A 13,684-nucleotide genomic window follows, 5' to 3' on the forward strand; every position below is an offset into this window, starting at 1 on the left:
ACACCTACTAGGTACACGTGCGAATACTTGGGAATTGACAGTCAACAACATGACTGTCTATTGACCAGTGGAATTTATGTTGGTGTCTTTCTCCTCTTGTCCAGGACTGGAGAAGGTGGGTCGTGACTCAACCTATGAACAGGAGGGGAAGGTACAGTTTGTGATGGACGCGGTTTATGCCATGGCCCACGCCCTACACCGCATGCACCGCGAGCTCTGCTCAGGGAACATAGGCCTGTGCCCACGCATGCACAACATTGACGGCAAGGAACTGCTGACCTTCATCCGGGCAGTAAACTTCAATGGTAAGGACTCTTTTCAACATCCTCATAATACCTCCCCAGCCATTTGTATGTCATATACACTTGTTCAACTATTTAATTTCAGTTTTTCAACTTTTGAAACACTTTCTAATTCTTCCTCATCATACTAGGATTATTATAGAAACTGTCTCCACGTTTCCATTATTGTCCTCCTTTGTTTCCACTTCGTTGTTGTTATGCAGTACCTCCATAGCCACTTCTTCGATATTACTGCAATTCCTCTTCCTTATAAAGCACCGATTCATGAATTACATTTCTTAGCCTTGACCTCTTAATTTCTGTAATATGCACTTTCCTCCTCTGTTCTTCTCTCTTCATTATCCACCTTACTCCCCCATTCCTCCTCTGTTCTTCTCTCTTCATTATCCACCTTACTCCCCCATTCCTCCTCTGTTCTTCTCTCTTCATTATCCACCTTACTCCCCCTTTCCTCCTCTGTTCTTCTCTCTTCATTATCCACCTTACTCCCCATTTCCTCCTCTGTTCTTCTCTCTTCATTATCCACCTTACTCCCCCTTTCCTCCTCTGTTCTTCTCTCTTCATTATCCACCTTACTCCCCCTTTCCTCTCTTTTTCTGGCCGTCACTCTTTTTTTTTAACCCACCTTCCGATCAGTTCATATTTTTCTACCCCTTTTCATCCTCCTCGTCCTCTTCATCCTTACTCTCCATACAGTATCTGCTATTACTGACTAATGCGTTTGCTCCTTTACTTTCTCATCTTGGGTATAGATTGATGAGGGATGTTTTAAAAAAAAATCAATTTTAGAATAAGGCTGCCATGTAACAATACTTTCCGAATGCACTGTATATATTTTTTTGCATCACGACACTGAAGTGTAAGGGGCCTCCAATTTTTTTTATGGACTGGAGCTTTATATTCACCACTAGGGTCCTGTTTCAGTAATAATGAAATCAGACCTTCTTGTTGAGTTTCTGATAATCTACCATTTTATAAGAGTGGTTAAAACATGATAATAACGGTCCTCTGAGTACATCAAAAAAGGTTTGTTATACCTCCACTGGTATGCCATCCAGCCCTGAAGTTTTCCCAGACATAAATGCTTCAATTGCATCAAGAGGTTAATCCTTTGTAATTTGCACTTCACATGAGTCTTTCTGTACAGCTGTTAATTTTACACTATTAAAAGGAAAAAACGGTGCTGCTACTCTCCGTTTATCACATATGCATAGTCACTTTAACTATACATTCATATACATACTACCTCAATTAACCCGACCAACCAGTACCCCAGCACATTGGCTAACCGGGCTATCTGCATTGTGTCCCGCCACCCACCACCCGCCAACCCCTCTTTTACGCTACTGCTACTCTCTGTTTATCATATATGAATAGTCACTTTAACCATATCTACATGTACATACTACCTCAATCAGCACGACTAACCGGTGCCTGTATATAGCCTCGCTAAAGTTATTTTTCACTGTCTTTTTACTGTTGTTTTTATAACTTTACTTACCTATTGTTCACCTAATACCTTTTTTTTTGGGGGGGGGGGGGGGGGAATTGCACGGTTGGTTAGAGTCTGTACGTAAGCATTTCACTGTTGTATTCGGCGCACGTGACAAACTTTGATTTGAAAAATCCTTACTAACTTTGGTTAGTGGAGATGGAAGAGACTGAATGTCACGTCTGCTCTAATTACATTGTTAACCAGTTTATAATAGCAATAAGGCACCTTGGGGGTTTGTGATATATGGCCAATATACCACGGCTAAGGGCTGTGTCCAGACACGATGCAACGCTTGAGTTTGTTTTTCTTTTATTGTGTTCTGTGCCTCTATGGTACGGTTTTTATTTTGATCTATCTGTACTTAGTCCCTCTATTTCCCTCTTTGTTAATATGAATTATTTTGACCTAAATTGCTGAAGATGATTATTGGATTGCATGACCTATGAAGGCACATGCCCCATACAATAAGGAGATCTGCTGTACCTATATTATTTCGGGGGAAAAGTCACTTATGAATTTTTCTGTCCTGGTTAAAAACAAGTTGTCATCCAATAGGCTTTGATTACATTTCTAATATCCTCGCCAACGTGGAAATTCTGTAAGATTAGTGTATATGCCAATTATTTGATGGTCCGACCACTTTCTGTCCCCTGTCAACACTTTTTAAAACTTTTGGTGCCAGAGAGAATGACATAAGAAAGTAGTCAAGACGATTAGATTGATTGAACCTCCGCCATGTATATCTCACTAGGTCAGGATATTTAATCCTCCATATATCCACAAGTTCCAACCAAAAATGTGTTAAACAAATCAAAATATACTTTAGATTTTTCAAAGTAGCCACCCGTTGCCTTTATGACAGCTTTGCCCAGTTTGGCATTCTTGCATCCAACTATACCTGGAATGCTTTCCAACAGTCTTGAAGGAGTACTCACATATGCTGAGCACTTGTTGGTTGCTTTTCCTTCACTCTGCGGTCCAATTCATCCCAAACCATCTCCATTGGGTTGAGGTCAGGTGATTGTGGAGGCCAGGTCATCTGATGCAGCACTCCATCGCTCTCATTCTTGGTCATATAGCCCTTACACAGCCTGGAGGTGTGTTGGGTCATTGTCCTGTTGAAAAACAAATGATATTCCCACTAAGCGCAAACCTGCAAAATGCTGTGGTAGCCATGCTGGTTGAGTGTGCCTTGAATTCCCAGAGCCCAACTCAAGAGAAGACTTGATGTGTGAATGCATATACAGTTTTAGCTGTTTGAAAAGGCATGCAAAATTGAGCAAGAATAAGGAGATTTTATAAACCAATGTCATGTCCTAGCTGATGGAGCTCCCGTTACAACCCACCCCCACCCTGAAACATACACACTCTGGTCCCCCATTATGAACATTTTCCCAAGCATCTCTGTGCAGTCAGACTTTTTGATTATTTTGTGCCACCAGGGCTACAATAATTTGCCCCTTCTCTGATTGTCCGATTGTGAGCCCTAACCCCATGGGTCACTGCAGCTAGGGTTTCCAGCATTGCCACTACCTGGGTGGGGGCTCCACACGGAAATTCCCACCGGCTAGGTACAAGGTCATAAGGTTCTCATTAGCAGCTTCGAGAAACTCCTTGTATATTATTCTCACCCATCTGGGGGCTTTGGCTTTGTTGGACCAACCCCGCCAGGCAGGCTCAGACTCTTGAGCGGGCAGTGCTGCTTTAGTGAGTCTCTGACCGCATTTATCTCTCTGTCTTGGTTGTGTTTGGGCTACTTGCAGCAGGCCTATAAAACAGATAAGGACTTATCATTAGGGTGTTGGTCACTCAGGTGGTTGTCTAGGGTAGATGGTTGGGGACCGTTCCATCATGATAGGACAATAAATACATAATATTTATAATTCATTTTAAAATGTATAACACACATCTCTGACATTTGCAACCATTTTTCTTTTTCATTCACTTAACTCCACACTTTTCCAAACACAAAAACGCACACCCCAACTTCCATCATACCCACATACCGTGCCTTCTATGTCCCTCTGTTTGCTGTGTTTTTAACCCTACTATGTTGATTACTACCTCGTTTCCAGTTTGAAGTACTTCTGTGTACCAGTTCCTTATATTTGAAGATGTATCATTTCAATAATTATCCTTTCTTCTTATGCTGTCTTTTATAAATGTATGAATACTATGAATAGAAAGTCAAATACAAATTATTTTACAACATTCCATATCTTCAATGGCATAGTGTACTTGTAGTTTATTTATTTTGTTATTTTTCTTCCCAATTTCAATCTTGTCTCATCGCTGCAACTCCCCAGTGGGCTCGGGAGGCGAAGGTCGAGTCATGCCTTAGACCGCTGTGCCACTCGGGAGGCCCATGTAGTTTATTTCTTTATCAATTGTTGTATTTTAATGTATTTTATTACAATCCCTACCATAGATGGTATTGGGTGTTCCATTATTTGACTCCTCTATGGAAACATTGTATTATTTACAAGGTACTTATTGTTTGTAAGCTAAGAACACACTCTGTTGCCATTACTTAATTACTGTTACTGGATTATACAGTAACTATTGGGCAGGTAGGAATGGCTTTCTCCTGCTATTGTGTTTTTGTCACGTGTGCTAGATTGTTGATTCACAGGTACGACTCAGATACAGTCATCTATATGTCCCTCTTATCTCTCCAGCTTGGAACACATGCAGAGCTGAAGACAGCTCCTGTTCAGTGTTGTGAGATAACAGTGTGATTCATTTAATGTTGGCCCAGTACTTTTGTAATTCTACACCAAAGTACCTATTAAATGGGTTTGATGAGAGGCTAGATAAAGCCGGTACACCTTCATCTCTTGCCTATTATTTCTGCATAGATTTTCAAGGTTGATATCCTTTTCCAAGCGTGTGGTGAGATGGGCTTGCTTAGATAAAGGTAGAAAGAAATAATACACACTTCGCATATCTCTCCCCATGCTCGGAACCTGTGGAAGCTAAGGTTTTGAAAATTGATTTCTTTATACTCGTAGTGCTGAATGAGTCAGTTATTTAATCTATGTGCACTATTCACATTTTTTTCAAGAATGTGTCCCATCCTTTCAGCACAAAGGCCCTACCTCCAATTTGGAAATATTTCTCAGTCCTTAAACTAAGACCAGACTGTGTTGTATCCTGTTAGGCACGCTTTGCCTTGATCTGCCTCAAAATTGTAATAACTCAGTCGGGAAAGTTTCTATATATCTCCAAGTGGCTCTCCTTCCAGCTCCCTACCTGAGAGGGAAAGGCAGATTTGAATAATTATGTTATCTTCTTCTCAGGCAATGGGCTAGGGAACGATATGGGGTGGGGAAATAGGCATGCTCACTAGCTTTTCATGGCAAACATGCAGAACTAGTAAAGCTTCAGTAGATTGTTAAAAAAAAAATCTTCAAACCTTGAAGGGATTCATATCTCTGCCAAGCTTGATGAATGTGGAACTGTACTGTGTTATTTTCGGGGGGAAAAAAACATTGAATTAGCAATGAATATGACCGCAGGGCTGAAATTGCATGTCTGTGTTCAGTCAAACCCACGTTATTGCTGCGTTGAATGATGAAACACTATATTTTGTGTGTGCCATTAAATTAAATGAGAAGTAGGGAAACAAAAAGAGGAAAAAGTGATGTTTGCTTGCATTTTCAATTCTACGTGTAGGATGAATGTTTTGCCGGAGAATCTTTTAATAAATAATGCAGATTGATAAATTCAAGAGAAGAGGGGAAAGGGATGTGGGAATACAGTGTGTGTTTGTGTGTGCTACTCTTGATTGAGCCTGCAGGGGTGCCTAAGTGTATGAAATACATAAAATATTCCAGGAGGAAGGAAACCTTTGGGTATTTTATAGTCTGTATCTGTCTGTCTATGCTTAGTTTAGCCTATATCAGTGCCATATGAACACACACATCACATATGAGCGTCAGAGGTTTTTTCCCACACTGGTTTTATGTAAGCAGAGCATAAGGGCTACCCATAATCAGAGTTTGAAATGTACCAAATCAGACATCCAAGCAACACTTTGACTGTGACTTTGACTATAGCCAGAGGCTAACTGCTAACCCAACAACTTTCCTTTTGCATACGCTTATTTTAAGATTAGCATTGAGAAGCTAATAGAGAATGAGCATACAGGACTATTTGTTTCTAATGCTTCATTTACTATTATAAAACAAACGGAATATTGTTTTGAATATGACTACTAGAGAAAATAAAAACAGAATAGCCATCAGGGTAATTTATTGCATTAGTTTACATGAATTTGAACTAAAGGGTGAAAAAAGTCAATTTGCAGTTTTGGTGCGTTTTGCTTTATCACATTATTCACGCTTTCCTTTGGAAAAAACAAACAAACCAACAAATTGCTAACCCTAAGGAGCATGTTGCAGAATGAACAACACATTTCCTCTCCCATCCCCGAGCCCTCTGTGTAACCAAGGCATAATCAATAGTGGGGAGATTAATTCAATAAGCTGGAAATCTCCCACTGCTTTTTCCTCATTCCTAAAGCCCGCTGCCTGTCAGTGTCCTAAAGAATGATGCTTCAGTCTGGGATCTATTAAATCACAATCTGTGAATTAATAGAACATTAAGCCTCTTGGCAATGACTACTCTCACCTTATTTGCTGACAGCTGGGCTGGCATTAGATACATGACACTGTTGGCCCTTTAATAGGGAAATTGTAGCTGATAATATACAGGTATCTGCCAAAATGAAGGAAACGCCAACATAAAGTGTCTTAATATGGCATTGGGCTCCCACGAGCTAGAAACAACTTCAATGCACCTTGGCATAGATTCCACAAGGGTCTGAAACACTATCGGAGGGATGTAAACACCATTCTTCCACAAGACATTTCATAATTTGTTTTTTTTGTAGATAGAAAAGCTGTCTCAGGTGCCGCTCCAGAATGTCCCAGAAGTGTTCAGTTGGGTTGAGATTTGGTGAATGAGTTGGCCATGGCATATGGTTTACATAATTTTCATGCTCATCAAACCAGTCAGTGACCAGTCGTGCCCTGTGGATGGGGGCATTGTCATCCTATGGCGGCATAGCCATGGTAGCCAAAATAATGGCCTGCCCAGCATTTCTATACAAGACCCTAAGCATGATGGGATTTTAATTGCTTAATTAACTCACCTGCTTTCAATATACTTTGCATCCCTCATTTTCTCAAGTGTTTCCATTATTTTGTTAACACTTGAAAACACTTTTCCATCATTTTTATTGACAATGTGGCTGTAGCGCTCCTTCCACCAAACAAAAAATATTGTTTCCATACAGTGTTATCCGGAAGAGTTTTGTAAGGAGCGTATAGCTGCTGTACCCTCGTGACTGCACGAATCAGATTGCCATGGTTTTGAAAGGCCTTGTAACAATAACCCATTTTTGAAGCAACACAGTATACCATTCACAGCATGTACGTGTTATTCTTCTTTTTACAGATCATCAAGCCCACCTAGAGTTCAGTGTCATCTGTCAACGCATTCCTTTTACAAAAGCTCTTCTTCTTAGCCTTAGATTAAGATTAAAATCACTTTATTCAAGTAAGGTCCAACCGAAATTTCACTTGCACTTTATCCCAGTTGTTGTGGGGGGGTTCAGTGCATTGCTCAAGGGCACAACAGCAGGCAATGGCATCTAGGATTTGAAACCAGCACCCCTCCGGTTGCCAGCTCAATTCCCACCAGATATTTCCTGTCTGACCCAGTATTCAAACTGGCAAACCTTCGGTTGCTGCCTCGCCTCTCTACCGCTAGGCTACCTTCCACCCTGCCATGAAGTCAAGCTTTTAGCATTCTGGATTGTGATGAGTTGCTGAAATCAAGGTCCACACCAAGGTTGATCTTGAACATAAAACCCTTGTATATGGCATGTAAATCACTCATCACTAGTCTTAGCTTAACAATTACCTATGGCTGTGACAGCAATTTGAAGGGATAGGTAAAGTGTGTGTGCGTGCATACATGCGAGACAAAGAGTCCTTGCAGTATTTCACTTTATTTCTGTGCCGCCTCCACATGCTTCTCTATTCATATCCCTTCATTCTCCAACACTGCTGTTGCCACCCCAGTGGGTCTACATTGAGATTTATGCATTGGCTAGTTTTCGTTCAAACTCACTGAAAGGGAGGTGCACACATTTTCACCCATGCTAAATGCAAAGATACTGTATGCAATGTATATCAACATGTTTTACGTTAGCAATAAAAAAACGATTTAGAAGAATTAGAGCAATGTGCGGATCCCTCACTATTTTGTCATCCACTATCATCCATAGGCCTATCATTCTCATACCAGCACTGAGAACACAGATTTGTGTTTTTTTTATTTTGCAATTTTTTAGCAATTTTGCAATGTCAAGGTTCAGTCTGTCAACAGGGATCAGGCATTACCTGGAGGACCTAAGGTCACACTTGAGAGCACTATTCTGGTTCCATGAAAAAGTGTCTGACATTCATTCTGCTGTAGCTTTGTTATCTCAGTGTGACTGGGGCTTGTTTCCAATCATCAAGACTGATATCAAGAAACATGTCAAGAAACAACGATTGCTAAGTTGGGGAGAGGTCTGTCCGTGATAAAGCGCTGCTCTGCTTTCTTGACATCACAATCAACCAGACACATCCTACATTCTTAGAAAAAAAGATTCCTTATAGAACCAAAAAGGGTTCTATCGCTTGCTTCATATATGGAACCCCTAAAAGTTATATACTGTATAGAAACCCTTTTATAGGGTTCTTTGATCAGAACCCTAGAGGTTCTTCTTCATTGAACCAAAATGGTTCCATGTAGAACCTTGCATGGTGCCATTTATGAATTATGGCCACCACTATTGAATAGGAATATTTTTTTGTTAAGAATATAACATAATAAACAATTAGATAATGGACAAAATAATACCAGCATCATTTTTTTAATTTTCCGTCGTTGGAAATGTGCACTGGTGGCCAGGGAGGCATCTGTTCATTTGATGACGCACATCTCCTCTTGCTGACTTCTCTACAATACAATACAATACATTAGTTACAGCGAACAACAAAGATGTGGCTACTGCTCCGTTCTCAACCCACCCAAACAGCAGACCTCACACATACAGTTGAGACGAGTACAGGTTCAAGCTGCAGTGCAGCAATCCTGGATGGAGTGCCTGTTGTGGGTATAAGGGTCTTGCTCAAGGGCCCAACGGTAGGGGAATGTTTTGAGGATGTAAATCCAGCAGCCCTCCAGTTGTCAGATCATTTACCACATTTTTTTCCAGCGCCTGGCCCGAGATATCAACTGGCCACCTTTCGGCCACAGGTACTGCTCCTGCCTCAGGTCCAACTCCTTAGCCGCTGGGCTACCTACCACCAGTACAGTATGGGTTGTTGCCTGACTGGTTCCAGACAAGAACAAAAAAAGGAGCAAAACCATGAGTTCATCTTTAGAAATAAGCAAGAGTTAATCTGCCAAAATGAAAAGCAAATATTATGCAGACATAATTATTATGATGTAGAAGATCTAGTTAAAGAAAGGTTAAATGGAAAAAATAAAAATAACAACTTTACATGAAGTTTCTGTCAGCAGCAGCCAAAAGAGAGATCCGCTGCCTCTAATACTTCTGGGTTACAGCTAGACTGAGCAAATCATAGAGATAGTGTGTTAAAAGTAATGTAATGATTAACTTGGCTATTGAATCACCAAGACTTATTATACATAATTTATTCTAAATAATTAATACATACAGTGGGGCAAAAAAGTATTTAGTCAGCCACTAAAAGATGAGAGGCCTGTAATTTTCATCATAGGTACACTTCAACTTTGACAGACAAAATGAGAGAAAAAAATCCAGAAAATCACATTGTTGGATTTTTAATGAATTTATTTGCAAATTATGGTGGAAAATAAGTATTTGGTCACCTACAAACAAGCAGGATTTCTGGCTCTCACAGACCTGTAACTTCTTCTTTAAGAGGCTCCTCTGTCCTCCACTCGTTACCTGTATTAATGGCATATCCCATATCCTTGGCATATCCCATAATAAATACAAAATTATTTGAAAGAGTTGGCTGGCTAGCTTGTAAAGTGGCAAATTAAAGTAGCCTAGCTTTAGCCTAGCTAGCTTACAAATGTGCTCAAATTCAAATAATGTTTACATTTTATTTATCTAGCCTGCACTTTATCATATGACTTTGGCTTCATATATTTGAATTAATTCATCAACTTTCCTTACCTTAATACATTGAAAAATAATGTGCTTATTGGTAGGCTACTTGCAAGTTGGTTCAACCACCATCCTCTTGCATCTTTATGCTGGAATGGCAGTTGGTTTTTGACTCGGAATGGCAGTTACATTTGGAATTGAACACAAGGTTCTATAAAGAAGCCCTTTTTTTAAATCTAAGGGTGCATTCGTCAAATTCAATCTGGAGTGCCAGAGTGTGCTCAGAGTGCCCTCTGGGCATTTGTAAATCCAGAGCGTTGTCAGATTATCAGTTCTTAAATTCAGAGCGTTTCGCTCTCAGAGCGTTCACTGGACACTGACTGAGGAGTAGGTTTGGTCCGAGCGTTCTTGCTTCACAACGGCAGTCAAGCCGTAAACTCACTCACCTTTGTACATCATCTTGGTCCGTACTATTGACCGTATTTTTGTGCACCAAAAATGTAATACTTCCAGATCAACTGTAATGTCGATACCATTATAAGGCATATTTTCTCCCCTTTCCAAAAAAATAAATGACATGACCTAAACTCTGCCTGTTTCTGCAATATTCAAGACGACAATGAGCCCCGTCGGGTCGTTTTAAAAATGGCGGGTGGGGAAGCCAAACTAATGCGTGACAGTGAGAAGGACAGATGTCGTGTGGGAAAATAGCTTTTTTTCACTCAATCTGTCCTACGTGTCACCTTATCGGTTCTAAAATGTAAATAAAACACTATAAAGAGTTTATATAATGTGTGATTACATACCTATTTGAAGGTTTGTGTCGAATTTGAATCAGGTTTTTCGGACGGTGCTAATGTGATATTCAGAAGTAAACCGTTTTTTGAGCGTCATGACCATTTTACTCACCCTACCAGAGCTGGATAGACTGTTTTATGTTATCTAGAGCGTTGGTGATTCTAACTGCTGCTGGCAACAATTTAATTGTGTTTTTTTTGCCAACGTTTACTGACACTGTTCATATTCAACTGGTGTTGAGCCTTCGTAAACTCATCAGTTTTTCTGCGCTCTGGCACACTCAGACGAAAGGGCTCTGAAATCGGAGTAGATAGCCAGGGTGAATTTACAAATGCACCGTAAAAATGTATGCTTTTATGAAACACAATTTCCTCTTGCTTCTAGCAAACATTTACTTTGCAATAGCACAGGTTTGCATGAATCTTGCTATTTGCCATTCAGACCTTGGCAACAATGTTGCAAAATAGGAATTTGATCTTCCCCCCCTGCCTTACAGAGCTAATGGTGTTATTTATATAATTAAATTCCTATAAATGTAAAACAGCTGTAACAAATTTAAAGGGAATGTTAGCTGTCATTTCAGAGTTTGATGTGACTGGGTTAACTTTGTTAGCTGTTGTTTTCTTAAAATCCGATTCCCCATTACACTCTGGGGTAGGGATAGAACTCTCAAGATTCTTTAGATACTGTATATATAACCTTTTTAGTAAAAGGTTATTTATTCTCATCCAAAGTACCAAAAGGTTCTAAATAGAACCCCAAAGAACACTTTTTTTCTAAGAGTGTAGTTTGATCATACCTGGACAACTGCCCAGTAATATGGTCAAGTGCTGCAAAGAAGGACATAAGCATTTTACTGTTGGCCCAGAACAGCACTGCATGGCTGGTCCTTAAATCTACACAGAGGGCTAATATCAAGAACATGCATGTCAATCACTCCTGGCTCAAAGTTGAGGAGAGATTGACTGCAACACTGAATGTTGAAAGCACAGAACTGTCTGTTCACACAGCTCAGACACCAATACGTCCCCCACAAGACATGCCACCAGGGGTCTCTTCACAGTCCCTAAGTCCAGAACAGAGGCTGGGAAAATGCACAGTACTACATAGAGCCATGGCCACATGGAACTCTCTTCCACATCAGGTAAATCAAGCTAGCTGTAAAATGTAATAAAAAAGCAACATAAAATAACACAGACATTGTATAATGTATTGTTGTAATATTGTACATTTTATATCATACATTTGTAATGGTAGAGCAGTGTGCATTTTTATAGTGCACAATGTCTTGTGTTATGTATTGTTTTATTTATGATGTTGACTATTGTTTTGTTGTGATGTTTTGTTCCTGTTTGGACCCCAGGAAGAGTAGGGGCTGCCTTGGCAGCAGCTAATAGGGATCATACTAAATACTCAAATATAGTACCAGATTGTCTGTGCCATCATCATATAGAGATATATTTTGGGAATATCAACATGATTTTGCTTGGGGGATCTGGATCCCGAGGATGGTGCGGTGATTCATCGCTGTGCAGATGCGATTTTTCCATGCATTTATTCATGTTGTAGAAAGTAGGGCTTGAATATAATCAAAACGTGAGCCCACCCACTAATCATAATTACAGAGGGTGTCTGCTCTTTTATTACAATATGCTGTTGCTCTGGATTTTGTTTCTAAAGGAATCTACTTTGGAGGCTGCGTGGGTAATTGTAGGCTTGAGTGTGGGTCAACCTGTGATTATGTCTGGGATTGGTTCAATCAACGCATCACCCAATCACCTAATCATCGATGTAAAGAGCCCCAGAGTCGCACTATAAAGAAATTTAGTCACATTTGTTCAAGTTACAGTCAAGGGGCTGATTGAAGTACAGAACAGTTAGGAATGAGGATGCCTGTTTTTTTTAAATGGGACATTATGAGGCATTGTTTAAGTCACGAGTGGTTCCGTTCTGCAACACCGCTTGAACCCGAGATATTGATGAACTTTATATATGAATATATATCATGTCAAATGCAGTGATACACAAGGCAAGCTAATTGTTGCTGGTTAATCAGTCAGCTAAATGTTTACACTAAGTCAACGTACATGTCACTTAGAAATGTCCTTGTTTTTGAAAGAAAAGCAAAAAAAATTGTCCATTAAAATACCAAGAAATTGATCAGAAATACAGTGTAGACGTTGTTAATGTTGTAAATCCCTATTGTAGCTGGAAACTGCAGTTTTTTTAATGGAATATCTACATAGGCGTACAGAGGCCCATTATCAGCAACCATCACTCCTGTGTTCCACTGGCACGTTGCATTTGTGGGTTCGATTACAGGCTAAAAATGGCCACAAAGAAATAACTTTCTTCTGAAACTCGTCAGTCTATTCTTGTTCTGAGAAATGAAGGCTATTCCATGTGAGAAATTGCCAAGAAACTGAAGATCTCGTACAACGCTGTTTACTACTCCCTTCACATAACAGCGACAACTGGGACTAACCAGAATAGAAAGAGGAGTGGGAGGCCCCGGTGCACAACTGAGCAAGAGGACAGGTATGTTAGTGTCTAGTTTGAGAAACAGATGCCTCACAAGTCCTCAACTGGCAGCTTCTTTAAATATTACCTGCAAAACACCAGTCTCAACATCAACAGTGAGGAGACGACTCTGGGATGCTGGCCTTTTAGGCAGAGTTCCTCTGTCAAGTGTCTGTGTTCTTTTGCCCATCTTAATCTTTTATTTTTATTGGCGAGTCTGAGATATGGCTTTTTCTTTGCAACTCAGACTTGTGGTCTGCAGTGAAAGGCAGCTAGATGTGCTGTGCATAGCCAAACAATCAGAAATATGTTTCCTGTTTAATTTGCTTCTCTCTGCCAAGCCGCTGCACAAAGGAAAGTGGGTGATAGGTGTGTGCAGCGGAAAAGTGTGTGAATGGATGAAATTATCAT

The 13,684-nt window shown here is 40.1% G+C and overlaps 1 protein-coding gene across 1 annotated transcript in view; it reads left to right on the plus strand.

Moving 5' to 3' along the window:
- The window catches only part of LOC139369629 (metabotropic glutamate receptor 8-like), a 214,807-nt gene that overhangs the window by 185,358 nt on the left and 15,765 nt on the right, over nt 1-13,684 (plus strand). Inside the window, exon 6 of the mRNA XM_071108896.1 lies at nt 105-305. Coding sequence (XP_070964997.1) covers nt 105-305 — 201 coding nt within the window. The remainder of the gene's footprint in view (nt 1-104; nt 306-13,684) is intronic.

Source organism: Oncorhynchus clarkii, chromosome 2 (assembly GCF_045791955.1).
Source record: "Oncorhynchus clarkii lewisi isolate Uvic-CL-2024 chromosome 2, UVic_Ocla_1.0, whole genome shotgun sequence".
In the NCBI taxonomy this organism is placed as follows: Eukaryota; Metazoa; Chordata; class Actinopteri; order Salmoniformes; family Salmonidae; genus Oncorhynchus; species Oncorhynchus clarkii.